Source organism: Rhinoraja longicauda, chromosome 35 (genome assembly GCF_053455715.1).
Source record: "Rhinoraja longicauda isolate Sanriku21f chromosome 35, sRhiLon1.1, whole genome shotgun sequence".
Lineage (NCBI taxonomy): Eukaryota > Metazoa > Chordata > Chondrichthyes > Rajiformes > Arhynchobatidae > Rhinoraja > Rhinoraja longicauda.
Window position 1 is genome coordinate 22,765,869 of NC_135987.1, and position 24,121 is coordinate 22,789,989.

General features: G+C 43.7%; 2 protein-coding genes across 7 annotated transcripts in view; one reads left to right on the top strand and one right to left on the bottom strand.

The window, feature by feature from the left end:
* Positions 1 to 3,141, bottom strand: part of LOC144610030 (adenosine kinase-like) — a 100,717-nt gene extending 97,576 nt beyond the window's left edge. The window contains exon 1 of one of the 5 annotated variants that reach the window (XM_078428495.1): positions 3,007 to 3,141. In XM_078428495.1, the coding sequence (XP_078284621.1) occupies positions 3,007 to 3,014 (8 nt within the window). In that variant the 5' untranslated portion in view covers positions 3,015 to 3,141. Of the gene's footprint in view, positions 1 to 1,169; positions 1,284 to 3,006 lie in introns of those variants that run through there. The other 4 variants (XM_078428496.1, XM_078428498.1, XM_078428492.1 and 1 more) reach the window with 4 other exon arrangements.
* LOC144610029 (AP-1 complex subunit mu) lies at positions 2,395 to 22,735 on the top strand. Of its 2 annotated transcripts, none has more exons than XM_078428491.1 (8): positions 2,395 to 2,547; positions 4,141 to 4,312; positions 5,625 to 5,762; positions 5,961 to 6,046; positions 8,465 to 8,598; positions 15,903 to 16,110; positions 16,229 to 16,373; positions 22,042 to 22,735. In XM_078428491.1, exons 1-8 carry the CDS (start codon positions 2,479 to 2,481, stop codon positions 22,140 to 22,142), a joined length of 1,053 nt encoding a protein of 350 aa, XP_078284617.1. In that variant the 5' UTR covers positions 2,395 to 2,478; the 3' UTR covers positions 22,143 to 22,735. The 2 variants fall into 2 exon arrangements, with proteins under 2 accessions (XP_078284617.1, XP_078284616.1); XM_078428490.1 differs by having other exon boundaries at positions 2,395 to 2,751; positions 22,042 to 22,734.
* The last annotated feature ends 1,386 nt before the right edge of the window (positions 22,736 to 24,121 follow it).

Genomic DNA, 24,121 nt, shown 5'->3' on the forward strand with positions numbered 1-24,121 from the left:
TGACCCACACCGCTCCACTCCTGCATATTCATGTGCCTATCTCACCTCAAAGTTATGTCCTCCAGTATTTCACCTAAGGTAAGAAGGGTCCAGCTGTGTACTTTTACGCATACTTTTATAAACTTTTATCAGGAGCATCCTCCTCTGCTCCAGAGGAAACAATCCATGTTAGTCCAACGTGTCCTTATGCTCTCTAATTCAGGTAGCATTCTGGTGAACCTATTCCCCAAACGCTTCCACATTTTTACGCAGAATAGGGCGACCAGTGCTGCACACAATACTCCAAACATAGCCTAACCAAAGATTCATGAAACGAGAATGCGAATTCTTGATTTTTCTACTCCTCGTCCCACCGATGAAGAACTGCACACTACAGTTTGGCGAGTGTTGGAAAAACAGTCTGAGGATAATTATCCTGAATGTTATGCCTCAACTAACAAAAGAATATCTTCCTACGCGTCTTTTTAGCTATCCCAGAAGTGTTACTCTAGCCCACGGCGATCCACGTGTGAATGGGGAATCAATAACCACCAGAGTAGGCTGCACATTCAGTTGGGTTGACTGAGTGGCGCGATGGAGCGGCCGAGCCATGGGAGGCCCGGGGAGGGAGGGGACTAGGCCCGGGGGAGGGGGAAGCAGGCCGGGGTGTGGGGGGACTAGGCCCTGGGTGTGGGGGACTAGGCCCGGGGTGTGGGGGGGACTAGGCCCGGAGGGGGGACTAGGCCCGGGGGAGGGAGGGAAGCAGGCCGGGGGGAGGGAGGGAAGCAGGCCGGGGGGAGGGGAGAGCAGGGAGGGGGGGGGGGGGAGGGGAGAACAGGCCGGGGAGGGGGAAGGGGAGAACAGGCCGGGGGAGGGGGGGAGAGAGCAGGCCGGGGAGGGGGACTAGGCCCGGGGGAGGTGAGGGAGGGAAGCAGGGCAGGGGAGTGGGGGGGGGGGGGGGGGAAAGAGAGCATCCATCCCACCTCCCCCTGCCTCGGCTCTGCGCCCACAGGCAGCTGCGAGTACACGGAGCCGGGGGGCGCCGCATCTCAATCCGCGGCGCCGTCGGCCTTGCTTCCCCAGTCTCGGTGCGGTCGGCGACTTTGACCTCGACCCCAGTGAATGGCCGCCGGCCTCCAGCGGCGACGCAGCCAGGCCCAGGGGTCGGGCAGCCGCGCTTTGACTGTTACCTGAGGGGCTCATCTTCCAGCCTGGGTTTTTTCGCCGGCTGAGGCTCATCTGCCGCCATTGCTCTCGCTGCGCCGCGGGCACGCGCAGCTGGGCGGCGTCGCGCAGAGCGCGCGGCCGGGGGGAGGGGGATTACTCCACTGAACGCCTTCTGTATGTAGCAGATTGGCCTCCATAACATAACCAACACACCTCCAACGGGACCCCAACACTCGCCACAGCTCCACACATTTTCGCCTGCTGCAGAGACCGTTCTTTCCACAACTCCCTGGTTAACTCATCTCTTTCCACCCAAATCGCCCCCTCCCTCCCCAGGTACCTTCCCTGCAACCTCTCGAGATGCAACTCCCGCCCCTATACCTCCCTCGACTGTCTAGGGACCCAACAATCCTTTCAGGTTAGGCATAGGTTCACTTGCACCTCCTCGAACCTCATCTCCTGCATCCGTTGTTCAAGGTGTGGACTCTTATACATCGGTGAGATCAAACGTTGCCCTGAACACCCTCGCTCATTCCGCCCGGAACGATCTGATCTCCCGGTTGCCAAACACTTTAATCCCCACACTGACCTTTCTGACATAAGCTCCTCCGTTGTCAGTGAGGCCCAGCGCAAATTGGAGGAGCAGCACCTTCACTTGGGCAGCTTACACCCCAGTGGGATGAATATTGATTTCTCTAAATTTAAGTAACCCTTGTATCCCCTCTCCCCCCATCCGTCCCCCACCCAATTTGTACCAGGTTCAAAGTGGTCTTGGTGACTCTCATTGTCTCTACTCGTTTCCACGTCGGCCACAGCTAACAATCGCCTGTTTCTATTATCATCGTTACTTTTTTGCATATCTTTCATTCATTTGTTCCATATCTCTCGTTTCCCTTTCCCCTGACTCTCAGTCTGAAGAAGTGTCTGGACCCGAAACGTCACCTATTTCTTTTCCCCCAGAGATGTTGCCTGAGCTTGAGCCGCAGCCTCGACCCCGCCAACAGCATGTTGTGTCTGGGCAGAGTTTACAGTGAAGTTCTGTCTGTCTCTCACTCACTCGTGTTGGCGCGCGCGCGCGGCCGCCCCTGAAGCTTCTGTACCCCTGCAGCGGGAGCGCGCGCGGGGCAGGCGGGATCGGGTTGCCGCGGGAGCGCGCGCGGGGCAGGCGGGATCGGGTTGCAGCGGGAGCGCGCGCGGGGCAGGCGGGATCGGGTTGCAGCGGGAGCGCGCGGGGCGGAATCGCGCCCGGCCGCCATCTTGAGGCGGGCAGGTTGAGGCGGCGCGCTGCTCTGCGTTGATGCTCCAGGGGGCGAGGAGAAGCGCTTGATCAGAATGATCCACAGTCTGTTCCTCATCAGCTGCAGCGGCGATATCTTCCTGGAGAAGCACTGGAAGAGCGCGGTGAGCCGCTCGGTGTGCGATTATTTCCTGGAGGCGCAGGACAGGGCCGGGCAGCCGGACGACGTGGCGCCGGTGCTCGCCACCCCGCACCACTACCTTGTCAGCGCTCACCGCTGCGGCATCTTTTTCGTGGCCGTTATCCAGTCCGAGGTGTCGCCGCTCTTCGTCATCGAGTTCTTGCATCGAGTGGCGGAGACGCTGCAGGTCTGGGCCCGCCATCCCTTGTTTAAACATTAAATCAGAGGCGACTCTAATCAATGAGTGTCGGAACATAATATCACCAGCGTATTCCACACATGGGGGTTAAATAATAAACTTAACCCACACTGTAACATGATTTGTGGTTAAAATAGCGGGAGAGAAGACATCTTAATCATTCCTTCTCTCCCGAGATGCTGCCTGACCTGCTGAGTTACTCCAACATTTTGTGAATACATCTTAATTAAAGACTTGTCCCACCTGGCCATTCCTCCGTCTCCCCGCTCCCATCCGGCAGCGAGTGTGCACCGCCGCACTCGGGAAAACCTGCTTCTCCTGTGTTGTGTAGAAAGGAACTGCAGATGCTGATATATACCGAATATAGACACAAAGTGCTGGAGTAACTCAGTGGGTCAGGCAGCATCTCTGGAGAAAGAATGCGAGTTCCCTCTGTTATCAGGTTTCTGTAGGCTAATGTTCAATTCTCTTCCTTATTGTCGACATTGGACTTTGTCTCTGGAACAGTTATGCTACAATGTTGAAATAACGATATGCAGCACTATCTTTCCATTTGCTCCGCCTATTGTACTTGTGTTTGGCGTAATTGTATTTATGTATATTATCGGATTTGATTGGATAGCATGCAAAGTAAAGCTTTTCACTGCCATACATGACAATTTAAACCTAAACTCAATGTAGATTATTATGTAAATACACGCAGGCCCAGTGCCAACAGAGCAACACTAAAGAATATCAAAACATAAAACACTTGTTTTTATATTGGTTATAGGGGTCAGACCCTCACCTCCAGGCCGATGCCACCCCCGAACTGCCCCCGCCCCCGCCTCCGCCTGATTCCAGGCCCACATAGCTTCCTCAGCCGTTCCAAGCCGCACCTGCCAACACCACTGCCAACTTTTACTTGCGGTCACGCGGGCCGCAACCATCAACTCAGATGATCCTCGTCTCATCCTTGGCCGCCAGCAGGCGGGGACTGTCAACTCACCTGGATTCCTGGCCCAGTTACAGATCTGAAGAGGGGCCTCAACCCGAAATATCACCTATCCATGTCCTCTAGAGATGCCACCTGACCTGCTGAGCTACCCCAGCACTTTGTGTCCTTTGACGTATTAACCAACATCTTCAGTTCGATGTTTCTACTATTTGTAAAATGATACTCTATTTCTCAGTAATCTCTAACTCGGTTATAGTGGACAATCAGCAATAAGGTTTACTGTACTACACTATTTGTAGATAAATAAACAGTAATGCAATTTAGTTATAAACTATAAAATGATAGCAGAAAATAGTTATGTGTTATATCTTCATATTGAACACTCGGATCTTTTGCCTACACTTTGGCTCCACTGAAACGGTTGTGTAATTGTTCTTCAGGACTATTTTGGAGAATGTTCAGAGGCATCAATTAAAGATAACGTTGTGATTGTGTACGAGCTCCTGGAAGAGATGTTGGACAATGGGTTCCCATTAGCTACTGAATCCAATATATTAAAAGAACTGATTAAACCGCCCACTATTCTTCGTTCAGTTGTTAATTCTATAACTGGTAGGAATCAGTTTCTTTTTATTGAAATTATGTTTGCATAAATGTATTTTTCACCAAATGGGATCCTTCAGAGTTAAAATAATCCTTGTTTTGTCATTCCAATGATCCAAATAAATAACTTGCATCCTTTGAAAAGGTAAAATAATTCCTGAAACCATGTTGATGCACTCAATTGGCACTGTCAATTCATACCTTTTGCTTATACAGATGCTGTTTGAGCTGCTTAGGTCTTCCAGTGATCTGTTTTTTTTGTTCCAGATGCCAGTATCCGCTTTCTCATTTGTCGTGTCGATAATAAAACCATAGAGTTTTTATTCTAAGAAGTGAATCATGTGAATCAAGTGAACTTTGATAACCCCAGAGGCTAAATTTTTGTCGACACTTTTTGTGCTATGTTTAGTAACTTATTAACTTTATTTATATGCTGTAACTGTAATTCTTTTTGTGCACAACCCGCAGGCATTGCCAATTTCATTTCACTGCACATCGAGTATGTGTATGTGACAAATAAATTTGACTTGACTTGACTTGACTTGAGTAAATTGAATAATATTTTCAGCTCGATAAACCAAATTTTCCAAAAGCCTGGCTGGTTTGTAGATTAATATGAATTGTTGGATGACTCTTTTATGGCAGGATTGACAAAGGTTTCCAGGGATCACAGATGAGAAATTGAATCCTATTTCTTACCCTACAATGGGCCTGTGGAGCATTTTACAAGTGTATTTCCATCACCTTCTGGAAAATAGTAGAACTAGATTCCACTGTCTGGAGAATAGAAGACCTAAATTCCAGCAAAGTTTTCAAAATGATTTGGACACCTAGTTGATGGTTTTGGTTTTATTTGATAGATGTCAATCTAAAGTGCAGCAATGATCCGGTGGATGGATTGGCACCCTCCTTTGCTGATGTTGTGATTCTGAATGACTTTTATGTTGTCTAATGTTAAGACTAACAGTTTTAAATGGAACATCCCACATTGAACATGGATTGAGAGTAACTAGCTGTTTACCCTTTGCATTGAGAAAGTCAATTATGATTGACAGGCATTGGTAGTCGTCTGCAGTTGAGGTCATTAGTCTAAAGAAATTTTAACAGCTAAATTGCTGCCACAAGCGTTTTCTTTTTGACTGAGAATTTTATTATAAGAATTTGCAGGAACAGGAACCATCTTAATGTTTTTGATTAAAGTTGGACCATTTGAATTTCACCAACATTTTACATTTCTTTTAAAGTAGAATTGCCACCAATAGAATAGTAACCATTGTAATCCATTAACAAAATGTAATATGTTTATATTTACATCGGTTAGGTAGCAGCAATGTAGGAGATCAACTTCCTACTGGTCAACTGTCCAACATTCCTTGGCGGAGAGCAGGAGTCAAGTATACAAATAATGAAGCTTATTTTGATGTTACAGAAGAAATTGATGCCATCATAGATAAATCAGGTAAAAGTTTATTTTGCAGCATGTTGCTTCTGCAACTGTTACTATAGAACATGCAGTTTAAATGGAACAGAACCGCAATGTGTGTGTATTCGAGCTTCAAAATACCAATCATTAATTGTGTTTCTCAATAGTTTGAAGAAAAAGGTTCATACATTTTAAGTGGCTTTAGTTTTGGTAGAATTATTTTTTTTATACCAGGGTCAACTGTCTTTGCTGAGATCCAGGGTGTTATCGATGCTTGTATTAAGCTCACTGGAATGCCAGACCTCACCCTTTCCTTCATGGTAAGACAATTACTTTTTCACTTTCCTTCTTTTGAACTAACTTCTTATTTTGAGGATTTATGTCATAGAGGCATACAGCACGGAAACAGGCCCATTCTGACCAAGATGCCCTATCTGCCCGAGTCCCATTTGCCTGGGTTTGGCTATCTAAAGCTTCCCTATCCAAATACCTGTCCAAAAATATATTTTAAATGTTGGTGCCTGCCTCAACCATATCTTCTGGCAGCTCGTTCCATATACCCACCACCTTCTGTGTGGAAAAAGTTGCCCTTCAGGTTCCTATTAAATCTTTCCCCTCTCATTTTAAACCTATATCTGCCCACCTCTATAAGATGGGTAGATGGTCAGAATCTTTTTCCAGGGTGGATAAATCAAATATATTTGACAAGCAAAGTTTAAAGGAGATGTGTGAGGCAAGTTTTTTCACGGGTTCATGTACCCAGAACGTGCTGCCAGGGGTGGTGGTTGAAGTAGATATGTTAGTGACCTTTAAAAGACTTTTGGCTAGGCATATAGATATGTAGGGAATGAAGAGATATGGCCTATGTGCAGATAAATATGATGGTATTGGCATCATGTTCAGCACAAACATTGTGGGCCAAAAGGCCTGTTCTTGTGGTATGATGTTTTAAGATCACCTCTCATTCTTCTACACTCGTTATAGCCTAGGCCCTCAAGTCTTGACAAGATCTTTGTAAATCCTCCTTGCACCTTTTCCAACTTTTTTCCAACATCTTTCCTCAAGCAGGGTGGCCAAAACTGAACACAATACACCAACATTTTGTACAACTGTGATATTACATTCCAACTTCTATATTCAATATTTTACATTCTCTTCCAAATTGTTGATATTAACAAAAAAAAGCAATGGATCCAGCACCGATCCATCAGGCACACCGCTGGTCACAGCCCTTCAGTCCAAAAAAACAACCCTCCACCATCATCCTCTGTTTCCTTCTGTGGAGCCAATTTTCTCTCCGGTTGGCTAGCTCTCCCTGAATCCCATGTGACTTAACCTTCCAGAGCAGCCTATCATGGGGAAGCTTACCAAATGCCTTGCTGATGTCCATATTGACTATGTTTACAGCATTGGCCTCATCAACTGTTTTGGTTGCTTCAAATCAGATTTGGAAGACATGACCTCCCACGTATAAAACCATGTTGCCTATGCCTAATCAACCCCTCTCTCTCCAATTATATATTTGTCATCTCTCAGAGTAGTCTCCAGTAAATTGCCTACCACAGATGTTAGGTTCATTGGTATATAGTTCATAGGTTTTTCCTTGCACCCCTTCTTAAATAGGAGCACAACATTAGCCACTCTCCAATCATCTGACACTCACTAATGTTTAATAATGATTTATATATCTCAGCCAGGACTCCTGCAATTTCTTCTCTTGCTTCCCCCAATGTCCACAGATATATCTGATTAGGCCCGGGTGAATTATATTCTATCGTATACTTTAGGACGTTTCTCCTGAACCCTGGAACATTAAGCTGTTAGTCCTGTCCTTAGCCAGGTTTCCGTAATGGCAACAACATCCCAGTCGCACGTACCAAACCCTGAGTTCATCCGCCCTACATGTCAGGCCTCTCGCATTAAAATAAATGCAATTCAATCCAACAGTCCTTCCTTGTTCCTGGCTGTGCTCCTCCCTTTTCTGTTATCTGAACTTTCTTTCATCGCTTTCCATACTTACTTTCAGCCTCTCACATGCCTCAGTACTACAATGGATCCCACCCCATGCCAATCTAGTTTAAACCCACCTGTGTAGCAGGAGCAAACCTGCTTGTCAGGATATTGGTTCTCCTCCAGTTAATGCAACCCATCCCTCTTGTACAGATCACCTCTGCCCCAGAAAAGTACCCAGTAGTCCAGAAATCTGAATCATTGATCCCTGCACCAACTCCTCAGACGTGCATTCATCTGACCTATCTTCCTGTTCCTACCCTCACCAGCACGTGACACCGGGACTAATCTGGAGATCGCTACCTTGGAAGTCCTGCTTTTTAATCTTTTGCCTAACTCCCTACATTTATTTGTAGGACCATGTCTCTTTTTCTACCCATGTCATTTGTGCCAACTTGCACAATAGTTTCTGGCTGCTTACCCACCCCCTTGAGAATGTCATGCAGCAGCTCTGAGACATCCTGGACCCTGGCACCAGGGAGACAGCACATCATTCTGGAGTCTTGATTGGTGCCATATAATCTCCTGTCATACCCCCCTAACAAACAAATCTCCTATCATTATTGCTGTGCCCGACATTACCCTTCCCAACTCTGCCTCAGGCGCAGTCCTGCAGCACAGCATGTATAAAAAGTACAGAGCTTTGAATGTTATTGAATGAAGGCAGCAAATACTCGTATGCTAATTCCTCAATGCTTTAAAATGTACTTCATTTCTACCACTTGCAGAACCCAAGGCTGCTGGATGATGTCAGCTTCCATCCATGTGTCCGCTTCAAACGATGGGAAACTGAGCGAGTTTTATCATTTATTCCTCCAGATGGAAATTTCCGTTTAATGTCTTACCACGTCAGTTCGCAAAAGTGAGATAAATTTGTAATTGTTCTAATTTTTAGAAATATATATATTTTGGACAATGAATGATGTATGATAATGCTTTATTCAAAGGAAGGCATTAATCAGTGTTAAATCATTTAATTGCCAACTAAATGGTAAATATTGATAAAGCACACATCTTTGTAATAAGGTAGGGGTTATGAAACTGGAAGATAGACACAAAATACTGGAGTAACTCAAAAGGGTCTCGACCTGAAACGTCACTCATTCTTTCTCTCCAGAAATGCTGCCTGTCCCGCTGAGTTACTCCATCATTTTGTGTTTTATCTTCGATTTAAACCTGCATCTGCAGTTCGTTCCCACACAGGTTATGAAACTGGAGTGGATTATGAGGGGCAGTAGCACAGATAGTAGAGCTGCTGCTCTACAGCTTCAGTGATCGAGTTCAATCCTGACTTCTGCTGCTGTCAGTGTGAAGTTTACACGTGAGTTTGCACAACGTGCTCTGGTTTATTTTAAGGACCCAAAGACATGCAAGTTTTATAGGTTAATTGTTGACTCCAAATTACTCTTTGTGTTGAATGGTAGAACCTGGTAGTTGATGAGAAGTGGAAAGAATAAAATAGGCTTGATGTATATGTGCAGATGGTGGGTGAGGAATCAGTAGTACTGTTTCTGTGCTGCATTACTTTATGTTGAAGCACGGTGGCGCAGCGACATAGTTGCTACCTTGCAGCCAGAGACCCATGTTCTGTCCTGACTACGGGTGCTATTTGCACGGAGTTTGTACATTCCACGACGGTGTGGGGTTACTCCGAGATCTTTAGTTTTTTCCCCACACTCCAAAGACGTACATGTTTGTAGATTAATTGGCTTGGTTTAATTTTAAATTGTCCCTGGTGTGTGTAGGATAGTGCTAGTGGACAGGGATCGCCAGTCGGTGCGGACTCGGTGGGCCAAAGGGTCTGTTTCCGCACTGTATCTTTAAAACTAAAACCACTACGCATAATTCAACACCCTGGGAAAAAATGACCATTCACTATATCTATACCTCTCATAATTTTATAAACCTCAGTTTATAACCTTTACTGTTATCATTTTTTTTGTCAGGAAAATTAATGCAGAAGTAGGGTATGCTTCCGTGAGACTACATCTTTGGACAGTATTGGTCTTATTTAAGGAAGGTTGTAAATGGGTTGAAACTAATTCAGTGGTTTACCCGACTTATTCTGGAACAACTGGGTTCTTGTGTGAAGAAAGGTTGGTTAGATGAGGCTTGCATCTGCCTGAATTCACAAGAGTGGGGGGGGGGGGGGGGTGATTGAAATATAAGATCATCACGAGTCTCGAGTGGGTCAAGGTGGTGAGGATATTTCCTTTGGACGTAGAACCTAGAAATGGTTGCTCGTTTAAGCCTTATTGAGGTAGATATTTTTCTGAGATTTGTGGAGCTAACATGGAACTGCACAGGAACAGGCCCTTCGGCCAAACATGATGCCAAGCCCGGCCGTTATCACCTGCACATAAACCATTTCCCTACATTTCCATTTAACTTATCCAAAAGTCTCTTTAGTGTCACTATTGTATTGGTCTCTATCACCACCTCTGGCCTCTGTGTCCTGGGGGAAACGCCTTCTGCAGCCGACCTTGCAGACACTGGAGGCATTGCCCCTCTCCTACTGGCCCAGTCATCGTGTCCATCGCCACCAGCGGCTCCCTTATTAGGGCTGATCTCGGCAGTTTCCGAACTTGCACGTCAGGTAGGCTGTCAGGTTGAGGGTTTGTATGCAGCTGCCGACTTAATAATAATTTAAAATTTTCATGATTTCTTAGTGGAGTGCCCACCCTTGGTCACTCCACCATTATATCATATGATATTTCTTTACTGTCTGTATGCCCACTGGTGGTCACTACATTTTTTCTGTTTTATAAATAATTGTATACCTTCGGTACATATACACTCCAATATTTCAAGCTCTTTTTAAAAATTGAATATTATTAATTTATAGCCATAGAAACCTCATTAAAGTTATAAAACTGACATTTCTTTATTTTTTCCTACGGCCTGCAAAAATGTGCCAAATATATAATGTGGCCCTCATGCTGAAAAGTATGGAGGCCTACATCAATGATTTGGATGAAAACACACACGACAAGATTAGCAAGTTTACAAATGATACAAAAGTGGGTGGTTTTGCAGATAGTGAGGATGGTTGTGAAAAAGTGCAGCACGATCTTGATCAAGTGGGCTGAGAAATGGTTAATGGAATTTAATACAGAGAAATGTGAGGTGTTGCATTTTGGATTGTCTAACATAGGCAGGACCTACACAATGGCAGGGCTCTGGAGAGTGTTGCAGAGAACAGGGATTTAGGAGTTATGGTGTATGCAGACCTCCCAACCCGTCCGAATTTGGTGGAAAGTTTCCGCTTTCTTATTTCATTTCCGCCGCTGGCCCAGTCTAACCTCGCCGCTGGGCTCGCCTCGCTGCGTAACGTGAGACCCGTTGATGTTGAGATGGGGAGTGGGGGGTGGAGGAAGGGAGTGGGGGGGGGAAAGAGTCGGGAGTGGGTGTAGTGTGGGGAGGGTGGTGGGGAGGTTTGGGTGGTGGGGGACATGAACTGTTGTGATTTGCTGTTGAAGACCACTGAAGCAAGTATGCCTTCAACGAAATTAGGTATGTGCATTTTTAAATGAAACTCTTCATAACTTAGTCATACATTTTGTGGAAGGAAAAAGCAAAATAGAGAAAACAAAACAAAACATTTTTTTCTTTGTGTGTAAAAAGTATATCTGTTCAATAACCTTTCTATAAATAGCAGAATATACTCATGATAGGCCTGACATTGTACATGTAGTCCAAGAACTACAGACTGTTGGAAATAAGTCGTTTTCACACATGAATGTAGCGCAACGCTTATGCGCATTTGGCGTACATACTTTTTTTGCTGAAAAGTTGCATTACGCGCCATATGAATTTTGATGTAAAATTCTGAATTTGTAAAATCAAATGTTGGGAAGTCTGTATGGTTCCTTGAAGGTGGAGGCGCAGGTAGATAGGGTGGTCAAAAAGGCATTGGGGACATTGGCCTTCATCAGTATTGAGTATAGGAATTGGGTCTCGACTCGACCCGAAACGTCGCCCATTCCTTCTCTCTCGAGATGCTGCCTGACCTGCTGAGTTACTCCAGCATTTGGTGAATAAATACCTTTGATTTGTACCAACATCTGCAGTTATTTTCTTAGAAATTGGGAGGTCATGTTGCAGTTGTATAAGGCGTTGGTGAGGCCACATTTAGAGTATTGTGTTCAGTTCTGGTCACCATGTTATAGGAAAGGTCAAGCTGAAAAAGGTACAGTGAAGATTTGTGAGGATGTTGTCAGGACTAGAGGGTCTGAGCTATAGGGAGAGGTTGAGTAGGCTGGGACTGTTCCTTGGAGCACAGGAGGATGAGGGTGGTCTTATAAAGATGTATAAAATCATGAGAAGAATAGATTGGGTAGATGCACAGAGTCTCTTGCTCAGAGTAGGTGAATTGAGGACCAGAGGACATAAGTTTAAGGTGAAGGGGAAAAGACTTATTAGGAATCTGAGGGGTACCTTTTTCACACAAAGGGTGGTGGGTGTATGGAACAAGCTGCCAGAGGATGTAGTTGATGCTGGGACTATCCCAATGTTTAAGAAACAGTTAGACAGTACACGGATGGGATATTTATGGCCTGACAAGACTGCACTGTTTCTTGCTGTGCTGTTCTATGTTCTAAGATCACTGTCAAGGCCCCTGTATCTTTCAGGATAGATTCCATCAGCACCCTGGAACTTGCACACCTTAATGCTGTAAAACACCCAATGCCATCACCTTCTTGATATTGACATACTGCACAACATCGTACCATCTCTATCCCACCATCAACGGTGTACTTTTTGACATTTGATTTATTTAACCTTTCTTACAGCCTCTGGCTGTACATGAAATTCATCCTTTGTCCTTCTGTGGTCTACATTTTCCATAGCGGCCTCTTTGGAGCCAATATACATGTGAAATGCTTTGGGATTCTCCCCTTAATCCTATTTGCAAAGGATATTTTATGGACCACTTCAGACCTCATTTGCTTTTTTTTAAAACTGCTTCCTGTTTCTCTTTAACGGTCTTGGATTTCAGCTTCCTAAGCCGTACATATACTTTTTCTTTTTGAATAAACTTACAATATCTGAAAAGAATCTTGAACCTTGCCATGTTTCTTTTTTATCCTCCATAGAAAGGAATATAAAGGCTGGGAATGGACAACACAGCTTTGTCAGGTTGATGCAGCTCATTGCTATCTTTCTTGTGAGTTTGTGATCCAAGTTATGCTGTCAGGGACCAACCAGTGGAAGCAAAATCAATCGCCACTGTGTTAGCTTGATCCTGAAAGCGATTTGTTTTTTTGTCCTTGCCACTGGAATTGAGACCCAAGGAACTGAACCAGGTAAAAATAAATTCAGGGTATAATCTGTTTTCAGTCCATTCTGCACTAAAGGTATTTAGACAATAGACAATAGGTGCAGGAGTAGGCCATTCGGCCCTTCGAACCAGCACCGCCATTCAATGTGATCATGGCTGATCATTCTCGATCAGTACCCCGTCCCTGCATTCTCCCCATACCCCCTGACTCCGCTATCCTTAAGAGCTCTATCTAGCTCTCTTGAAAGCATTCAGAGAACTGGCCTCCACTGCCTTCCGAGGCAGAGAATTCCACAGATTTACAACTCTCTGACTGAAAAGGTTTTTCCTCATCTCTGTTCTAAATGGCCTACCCCTTATTCTTAAACTGTGGCCCCTGGTTCTGGACTCCCCCATCATTGGCAACATGTTTCCTGCCTCTAACGTGCCCAACCCCTTAATAATCTTATATGTTTCGATAAGATCCCCTCTCATCCTTCTAAATTCCAGTGTATACAAGCCTAGTCGTTCCAGTCTTTCAACATACGACAGTCCCGCCATTCCGGGAATTAACTTAGTAAACCTATGCTGCACGCCCTCAATAGCAAGAATATCCTTCCTCAAATTTGGAGACCAAAACTGCACACAGTACTCCAGGTGCAGTCTCACTAGGGCCCTGTACAACTGTAGAAAGATCTCTTTGCTCCTATACTCAACTCCTCTTGATGTGAAGGTCAACATTCCATTGGCTTTCTTCTCTGTCAGATGTATCTGCAGGCTTCCTTTCAGTGACTAACGCACTAGGACACCCAGATCTCGTTGTACGTCCCCTTTTCCTAACTTGACACCATTCAGATAATAATCTGCCTGCCTATTATTACCACCAAAGTGGATAACCTCACACTTATCCACATTAAAACTGCATCTGCCATGCATCCGCCCACTCACACAGCCTGTCCAAGTCACCCTGCAACCTCATAGCATCTTCCTCACAGTTCACACTGCCCCCCAGCTTTGTGTCATCTGCAAATTTGCTAATTTAACTTTTAATCCCTTCATCCAAGTCATTAATGTATATTGTAAATAGCTGCGGTCCCAGCACCGAGCCTTGCGGTACCCCACTAGTCACTGCCTGCCATTCTGAAAGGGACCCATTTATCCCCACTCTTTGCTTTCTGTCTGCCAACCAATTTTCTATCCATGTCAGTACCCTACCCCCAATACCATGTGCTCTAACTTTGCACACTAATCTCCTATGTGGGACCTTGTCGAAGGCTTTCTGAAAGTCAAGGTACACTACATCCACCGGCTCTCCCCTGTCCATTTTCCTAGTTGCATCCTCAAAAAAATCCAGAAGATTAGTCAAGCATGATTTCCCCTTCGTAAATCCATGCTGACTCGGAACGATCCTGTTACTGCTATCCAAATGCTCCGTAATTTCGTTTTTTATAATTGACTCCAGCATCTTCCCCACCACTGATGTCAGACTAACTGGTCTATAATTTCCTGTTTTCTCTCTCCCTCCTTCCTTAAAAAGTGGGATAACATTAGCTACCCTCCAATCCACAGGAACTGATCCTGAATCTATAGAACATTGGAAAATGATCACCAATGCGTCCACAATTTCTAGAGCCACCTCCTTAAGTACCCTGGGATGCAGACCATCAGGCCCTGGGGATTTATCAGCCTTCAGTCCTATCAGTCTACCCAACACCATTTCCTGCCTAATGTAAATTTCCTTCAGTTCCTCCGTCACCCTAGGATCTCTGGTCACTAGAACATCTTGGAGATTGTTTGTATCTTCATTAGTGAAGACAGATCCAAAGTACAGGTTCAACTCGCCTGCCATTTCCTTGTTCCCCGTAATAAATTCCCCTGCTTCTGTCTTCAATGGACCCACATTTGCCTTAACTATTTTTTTCCTCTTCACATACCTAAAGAAGCTTTTACTATCCTCCTTTATATTATTGGCCATCTTACCTTCGTACCTCATCTTTTCTCCCCGTATTGCCTTTTTAGTTATCTTCTGTTGCTCTTTAAAAGAGTCCCTATCCTCTGGCTTCCTGCTCTTCTTTGCTATGTTATACTTATTCTCTTTTATTTTTATGCTGTCCTTGACTTCCCTTGTCAGCCACGGGTGCCTCTTACTCCCCTTAGAATCTTTCCTCCTCTTTGGGATGAATTGATCCTGCAACTTCTGACTTATTCCCAGGAATACCTGCCATTGCTGTTCCACCGTCTTCCCTGCTCGAGTCTCCTTCCAGAAAAAAATCTGGCCAGCTCCTGCCTCATGCTTCTGTAATCCCCTTTGCTATACTGTAATACTGACACTTCCGATTTTCCCTTCTCCCTCTCAATTTGTAGATTAAAACGTATCATATTATGATCACTGCTTCCTAATGGCTCTTTTACCTTGAGTTTCCTTATCAAATCAGGTTCATTACTCAACACAAAATCCAGAATTGCCTTCTCTATGGTAGGCTCCAGTACAAACTGTTCTCAGAATCCATCTCGGAGGCACTCCACAAACTCTCTTTCCTGGGGTCCAGTACCAACCTGATTTTCCCAGTCTACCTGCATGTTGAAATCTCCCATAACCACCGTAGTATTACATTTTCTACATGCCAATTTTAGCTCTTGATTCAACTTGCACCCTATGTCGAGGCTACAGTTTGGGGGCCTGTAGATAACTCCTATTAGGGTCTTTTTACCCTTACAATTTCTAATTTCTATCCATACTGATTCTACATCTCCTGATTCTATGTCACCGCTTGCAAGGGTGTGAATATCATTCCTTACCAACAGAGCAATCCCATTTAGTTTGTTGTGGACTATACAAAATGCTAACATATGTACCAACCAATAGTTGTTCATTTGAAACTATACATCAGAATTTGTGTTTTCAGCTTGGTGGCAATACCTGTTTATGTAAAGCACAATATTAGCTTCAGCAACAAGGGATCCACAGGACGGTTTGATATAACAATTGGCCCAAAACAGACCATGGGAAAGGTGGTGGAGAGTGTTCTGGTGATTGTTCACATGCCCAAAGCGGTGCTGAATATGACCCTTACTGCAACACAGGGCAATTACACATTTGATCCAGTCACCAAGGTAAGTCCCAAGAGAAGCATTCTAACATTTCTCCAGCAAGATCAAACAACAATATTATTTAAAGAACACTTTTTGACTTGATGCTAATTAAAATGGATTTCTCTTCTCAATCTCCCAGGTGTTAATCTGGGACATTGGAAAAATTATCTTGCCAAAGTTACCGACTCTTAGGGGATTGATTAACCTTCAATCTGGTGCACCAAAACCTGAAGAAAATCCAACACTCAATGTCCAGTTTCAGATCCAACAACTTGCTGTATCAGGTAAGATGAGTGTGCATAACACTGAGGCAGAATGCAGGCACTAATGGTTGTGGTGACAGGATGAATCATTTAGGACTGTATTTAAGTGACTGAAGTAGTACTTTGCTTATTTAGCAAATCAAATATAGTTCAAAAACAACTTATGGGTAAGAAAACACATTTAGAATAACTATGCAATGACAATCAGCATCAGCATTGATATAGAGAGAGATTTTTGGGACCAAGTCCAAAACTTCATGAAAGTGACAACTCAAGTAGAGTGGGAGAGAAGGCATATGGTGTGCTTGCTTTCATAGATCAGGGCATTGAGTATAAGAGTCAGAAAGTCATGATGCAGCTTTATAGGATTTTGGTTACACTACATTTGGAGTATTGCACCCAATTCTGGTTGCCCCATTGCAGGAAGGATGAGGAGGCTTTGGAAAGCGTTCAGAGAACGTTTATCATAATGATGTTTAGATTAGGGAATATTAGCTGCAGTGAGAGGTTGGACAGACTTGGCTTGTTTTCTCTGGAACTCCGGAGCTTGTGGGGACCGCTATTAGAAGTATATAAAAATATGATAGGCATTGATTGGGTAGTCAGAATGTTTTTCCCAGGATGGAAAAGTCAAATACGAGACTTAAGGTAAGAGGGGCAAAGTTTAAACAAGTTGTGTGGGATAACGTTGTTACACAGAGGGTGGTATGTGGAATGTGCTGCTGGAGGTGGTAGCTGAGGCAGATGCAAGATTTAAGAGTCTTTTGGATAGGGATATGGATTAGATCCAGGTGGATATCTTAGCCAAGAGGTCCAAGAGATGGTCTTGGCATCATGTTTGCCACAGATACTGTAGGCTGTTCTTGTGCAGTAATGTTCTAAAGGCAATGAATGCTAGGGCTCTGGGAAGTGTGATAGAACAGAGGGATCTAGTTAGATAGGGTGGTCAAGATGGCACATTGGCCTTGTTCAGTCGAGTAGATATTGTGTATTGTGGTTGGGAGGTTCTGTTACAGTTGTACAAGATATTGGCATGGCCACATTTAAAGGATTGTGTTCAGTTTTGGTCACCCTGCTTTAGGAAATATGTTAAGTTGGAAAGGGTGCAGAGATTTATGAGGATGTTGCCAGGACTCAAGGGCCTGAGCCATAGGGAAAGGTTTGGGTCATTGAAGTCATTTTCCTCCAGACATTTCCCATCCATGTACCTGTCCAAATGTATTTTCAATGTTATTGTACCTGCTCAACTAGTCTGAAGAAGGGTCTTGACCCAAATCATCACCCATTTCCTCTCCCCAGAGATGCTGCCTGTCCCTCTGAGTTACTGCAGCATTTTGTGTCTACCTGCAATATTCTAACTGCAGCCTCGCCAACATCTTATACAAATGTCACATAACATTCCGACTTCTATACTCAGTGCCCTTACTGATGAATCCCATCATACCAAAAGCCTTCTTCAGGAAACTATCCACCTGTGACACTACTTCCAGGTAACTATGTGCTGTGCTCTGAGGTTCCTCTGCTCTACACCATTCCCCAGGGCACCACCATTCACTGAGAAAGTCTTAACTCTGGTTTGACATCCCAAAGTACAACACATCGCACTTATCTAACTCCCATTTGTCATTCCTCAGTTGTACTAACAGGTTTCCAGGATTTGGATCAATGATAGAGGAAGAACACTCAGATAATATAAAGTTTAAAGCACAGACATTTATTAAAGCAACATTAAAGCAATAACCAAGTACCACGAATTAGCAATAGAATATCAATACAACTTCAGTTAAAGCAAAATAAAAACACTACCTATGATATAAATAGCAGCAGAAATTAACAATTAAATACTGAACCTCATGCGTATTTCATTTTGAAATGTGAGGTTATCCACTTTGGCGGCAAGAACAGGAAAGCAGAGTATTACCTGAATGGTGACCGATTGGGAGAAGGGGAGATGCAACGTGACCTGGGTGTCATGGTGCACCAGTCATTGAAAGCAAGCATGCAGGTGCAGCAGGCAGTGAAGAAAGCGAATGGTATGTTGGCATTAATAGCAAAAGGATTTGAGTTTAGGAGCAGGGAGGTTCTGCTGCAGTTGTACAGGGCCTTGGTGAGACCGCACCTGGAGTATTGTGTGCAGTTTTGGTCTCCTAACCTGAGGAAAGACGTTCTTGCCTTAGAGGGAGTACAGAGAAGGTTCACCAGATTAATCCCTGGGATGGCATATGAGGAAAGACTGGATAGACTGGGCTTGTACTCGCTGGAATTTAGAAGACTGAGGGGGGGATCTTATAGAAACATATAAAATTCTTAAGGGGTTGGAGAGGCTAGATGCGGGAAGATTGTTCCCGATGTTGGGGGAGTCCAGAACCAGGGGTCACAGCTTAAGGATAAGGGGGAAGTCTTTTAGGACCGAGATGAGAAAACATTTCTTCACACAGAGAGTGGTGAGTCTGTGGAATTCTCTGCCACAGAAGGTAGTTGAGGCCAGTTCATTGGTTATATTTAAGAGGGAGTTAGATGTGGCCCTTTTTGCTAAAGGGATCAGGGGGTATGGAGAGAAGGCAGGTACAGGCTACTGAGCTGGATGATCAGCCATGATCATATTGAATGGCGGTGCAGGCTCGAAGGGCCGAATGGCCTACTCCTGCACCTATTTTCTATGTTTCTATGAAACTTCCAAAGCTCAATTTAAAAGCTTGGACGAGATGTTTTGAAGAACCTGTGTTCCCTGGCACCTCCAGAAGCTTAGTGCTTCTAAGGTAAAGTCCTGTGAGCTCATGTGCAACAGGCATTTTTATTTGTAAAAGCTGAGCTTCTCCCCTAATCTCAGAACTACGGTTAAACTATTGTAAAACGAGCTAGCCTCCTCATTGTCAAAAACAAGTTATTTGTTGCAACAGGTGCAGAATTAGTCGCGAATGTCTCTGACAAGTTAAAGGTTGATCTCAGTAAATTTCATGATTTCTTGGTTCTTCTTAGTCCCAAGTATTTTCCCAAAGTCCAATTATTTCTCTAAGCAAGCCTGCTTGTGTGATGCTGTTAATTGAGCAGAAAAACTTGTGTATGGTTGTTATCTGACAACTCCATTTTAGTTGACACAGTATGTTTAACACTTACACCATTTTATAGTTTTAAAGTTCACTCTGATGTCCTCTTTACCCATCATGCTTCTCTAGTACGTAAACTCTTGGATTCAATATATTATAAACGTGCTCAACTTTGTTATAATTTCCAGAATCTTCTATATCATTGGTCTATAGTCCCTAGGTTTTTCTTTGCAGGCCTTCATAAATAAATGTACAACATTAGCCTCCCTCTTATCTACCTGCACCTCACCCAAGGCTAACGATGATGTATATATATCTAAAAAATTCTGCCCTCCTACGTGCTTCAAGACCTGCTGTAGGTACCTCAAGGCACTGGAAAGATGCTACCAATATTAACTCTGCAAAACTCACCAAATCCACCAGGAGGTATTACAAAATGCTGGAGTAACTCAGCAGGTCAGGCAGCATCTAGGAGAGAGGGAATGGATGACCTGCTGAGTTACTCCAGCATTTTGTGATACCTTCGATTTGTACCAGCATCTGCAGTTATTTTCCTACACTAAATCCACCAGGAGGGTGAGTGAGCTAGCAGGCATCCGTGCCCAGGCCAATGTCCTCCCTGCATTGAGGCAGAGTTACACTCATCTGCCTCCATTTGGTAAGCTATGTTTTCACAGGCATGGCCTGGAACTCTCAAAACAGGCACCCAGTTTCAAACTCCATCACAGGAAGAGTTTGTCAGGCCAATAGACAAGATGATTCAAAGATGTGTTCAAAATCTTCTGTACTTTAAAATGAAAGAAAGTTTGTTGTTTCATGTCAACCTCTGCAGAAGAGTGATTGAGATGATGGTGATGGTATTTCATCCTCAAGGCCAGAGCTGAATGACACAGCACTTCAGAATTCAGTTCAGGTGGATTATTAAGAAAGGTTTCTGGAAAAGCATGAGAACTGAGAATAGTTTGATTTTAAGTTACACAAGTTTAGGATATGGTACAGTTTGTATGGGGTGAAAGGTCAAGGGTCAGAATTCTGGTCAGCTGTTTGCACTGAATGTACCAGCAAAGTTCACCTCAGGTTATTGTGGTCTTTGGGAACTGGAATACTTAAAGGAAATTGATCTACAATTTAAGTTGATTTTTCTTTTGAAGCTTTAAAGTTTGTATAAAATAAACACAAACTCCAGTGTTGTCTTGAAGTAGTCCTGTATTATGGATAAATTAAGAATTAAATTTGTGAAGCTTAACCAGCTTAGAGAGAGGGGAGAGGGGGGAGGGATAGCAGACTTCAACTCATTTCCTCTTAGCAGTACTTTATCAAACATTAGTTTAATGAGGTGGGAGGGACAGAAGTGCTCCTGAAATAAGACATATGATTCTAAAATGTTACTAGATTTTAGTCACAAATACTAATGGTCTGATTCACCTTGCGTGGTTGCTGATTGTGTAGTAAGTAGTTCAAATGCCAACTATCAGAAGTATTATGTCGGAAGGAACTACAGATGCTGGTTTAAACTGAAGATAGACACAAAATGAACTTGACTTGACTTAAATGCTGTCGTAACTCAGCGGGCCAGGCAGCATCTCTAGAGAGAAGGAATGGGTGACTTTTCTGGTCGAAACCTTTCTTCAGAATGAGTTGGGGAGGGGTAGATCCAGAGTTAATGAAGTGTAAGGTAGAGAATGAGACATCAAAGGGGGTGGAGATCAAGGAAAATGTAGAATAGATCATTGTTAGCTAGGAGAAGGTAACAACAAAGCAAACAGATAAAAGGTAATCAGGGACAGTCAGACTGGTTGGAGAACTGGGAAGGGATGGAGAGAGAGGGAAAGCAAGGGTTACTTGAAGTTAGAGAAGTAAATATTCATACCGCTGGGATGAAAGCTGCCCAAGAAAAATATGAGATTTCCTCAATTTGCACTGGCCTCAATCTGACAAAGGAGGCGGCCCAGGACAGAAAGGTCAGTGTGGGAATGGGAGAAGGAATTAAAGTATTTAGCAACCTGGAGATCAGGTAGGTTTATGCAGACTAAGCGGAGGTGTTCAGTGAAACGATTGCCAAGCCTGTGCTTGGTCTCGCCGATATATAGGAGTCCACACCTGGAACAGCGGATACAGTAGATGAGGTTGGAGGAGGTGCAAGTGAACCTCTGCCTCACCTGGAAAGACTGTCGGGGTCCTTGAACGGAGTCGAGGGAGGAGGTTTAGGGGCAGGTGTTGCATCTCCTGCGGTTGGTGGGGAAGGTACCTGGGGAGGGTGTTTGGGTGGGAAGGGATGAGTAGACCAGGGAGTTGTGGTGGGGAAGGTCTCAGTGGAAAGGGGTGGGGGTGGGATCCAGTTGGAGGTGGTGAAAATGGAGGATTATGCGCTTTATGCAACGGCTGATGGGATGAAAGGTGAGGACTAGGGGGACTGAACCTGTTGTGACTGGAGGGAGGGGGGGGCAAGAGTGGAGTTGCATAATATCAAGGAGACCCGAGTGAAGGCCTCATCTATGATGGAAGAGGGGAACCTCCAAGCCCCAAATAATGAGGACATATCAGAAGTATTATCTGTTCACCTACCTAGGAGGACACATATTCAATTTACCTATTTAAAAAACATCTGCTGTGAACTTAATCTTCATTGGGTTTCCTTGCAGGTTTGAAAGTGAATCGACTGGACATGTATGGAGAGAGATACAAACCATTTAAAGGTGTGAAATATGTCACCAAGGCCGGAACATTTCAGGTCAGAACATGAGGGATGAAATAATATAAGCTGCACAATATTGTCCTGAACTCAGGTATTCATTCAACAAGCAACAGCAATCGTTTTTGAAAATCGGCACTATTTTTGATATCAAGATTCCCAGAATGTTATGATGACACAAAAAGAAATGATTTCATTAGGTTTAATAACTGCCTTAAGCACAATATGTTAACTGTAATATTAAACTAGTTTTATTTGTTGAATTTTTCTACAGCTCCATTATTTCTTCATCATTCTTTCTCTTCATTAACTAGAGCATGTAGGTTTAAATGCAAAAAAAAATCTGTTCCAGTTGCCAGCACGTGGTCTCATATCTCCCTGCAGATTTAAATATTCTCCTTGATCTCTATAAAAAAATGTTTAATCATACATAATATTCTGATATTTGCGAGTGCCTGTCTCTGACAAATATAAATGAGCTTATTGCCATTATTGTAAAAGGCGTTCTTTGGTTTTAACGTACCCAATAGCATTTGGGTCATTGCAATGTTTATAACTAACTTTAGCACATATTTTTATGATGAATTGTAACTGAATGGTTTAATTTCAATAAAGTTACTTTTCCATTTTCTTCTTGCCTTTTACACGAAATGGAGAAATGAAGTCATAGATTTAGGGAGATGTTGAAATTAGTGAAGACACAACTTTATTTCTTTACAAGAAATATCAACACATTCTCTTCTAGAACACAAATTGCTGGTGCAACTCAGCAGGTCAGGCAGCATCGCCGAAAGACATGGATAGGCGACGTTTTGTGTCAGAACCCTTCTTCAGTCTAATGAAGGGTCCTGACCCGAAACACCATCAATCTGGTTTGACAAAGTTGATAAGGTCATAAGTGATAGGAACAGAATTGGGCCATTCTGCCCATCAAGTTTACTCTGCCATTCAATTGTGGCTGATCTATCTCTCACTCCAAACTCCATTCTCCTGCCTTCTCCCCAGAACCCCTGACACTCATATTAATCAAGAATCTGTCTATCTCGGCCTTAAAAATATTGATTGATTTGGCCTCAATGTTGCCTATCGAGATATTGCCTGACCTGCTGAGGTACTCCAGTTCTTTGTGTTCAACGCAACATTCCAGCATCAACAGTGTAGGAAGGAATTGCAGATGCTGGTTTAAACCAAACCACAAAAAGTTGAAGTAACTCAACAGGACAGGCAACATCTCTGGAGAGAAGGAATGGGTGATGCTTCGGGTCGAGACCCTTCAGACTCCTGTTCCTGCTTTCTCCCCATATCCCTTGATTCCTTTAGCCCTTTAGCTAAATCTCACTCCCTCTTGAAAACATCCAGTGAATTGGCCTCCACTGCCTTCTGTGACAGAGAATTCCACAGATTCACAACTCTGGGTGAAAAAGTTTTTCCTTATCTCAGTTCTAAATGGCCTACCCTATACTCTTAAACTGTGATCCCTGGTTCTGGACTCCCGCAACATCGGGAACAATTTTCCTGCATCTAGCCTGTCCAATCCTTTAAGATTTTTATATGTTTTGGCAACAAGGTTCTCTCCGTGAAACCTATATACATCTCTCATAACTTTATACGCTTTTATTAGGTCTTCCCTCAGTCTCCGACACTCGAGAGAGAAAACAATTTATGTGTATCCAACCTCTCCTTGTAACCATTACCCTCTAATCTAGGCAGCATTATCTAACCAAAGTATAAACCTGAAACTTGACCCTGTCTTATACGAGTAAACCAGATTTTCAATACAAACTACCAGTTCACAGTGAACCCCATGTCAGCCTTTAAATCAACCTTCCATGAGGGAGTTTATGAAATGCCTTACTACAATCCATGTTGACAGCATTCACTTCCTACTCTCACAGCTCATCTTCATCAACCAGGAATAATATCTTTGAAATTCAATGGATATAATTAGCAAAATAGCACTTTTTATCTTTGTCCATACTCACACAAAAATTTGTGTTAAAGGCAAGACTGCCAAAACACACATTGCACTT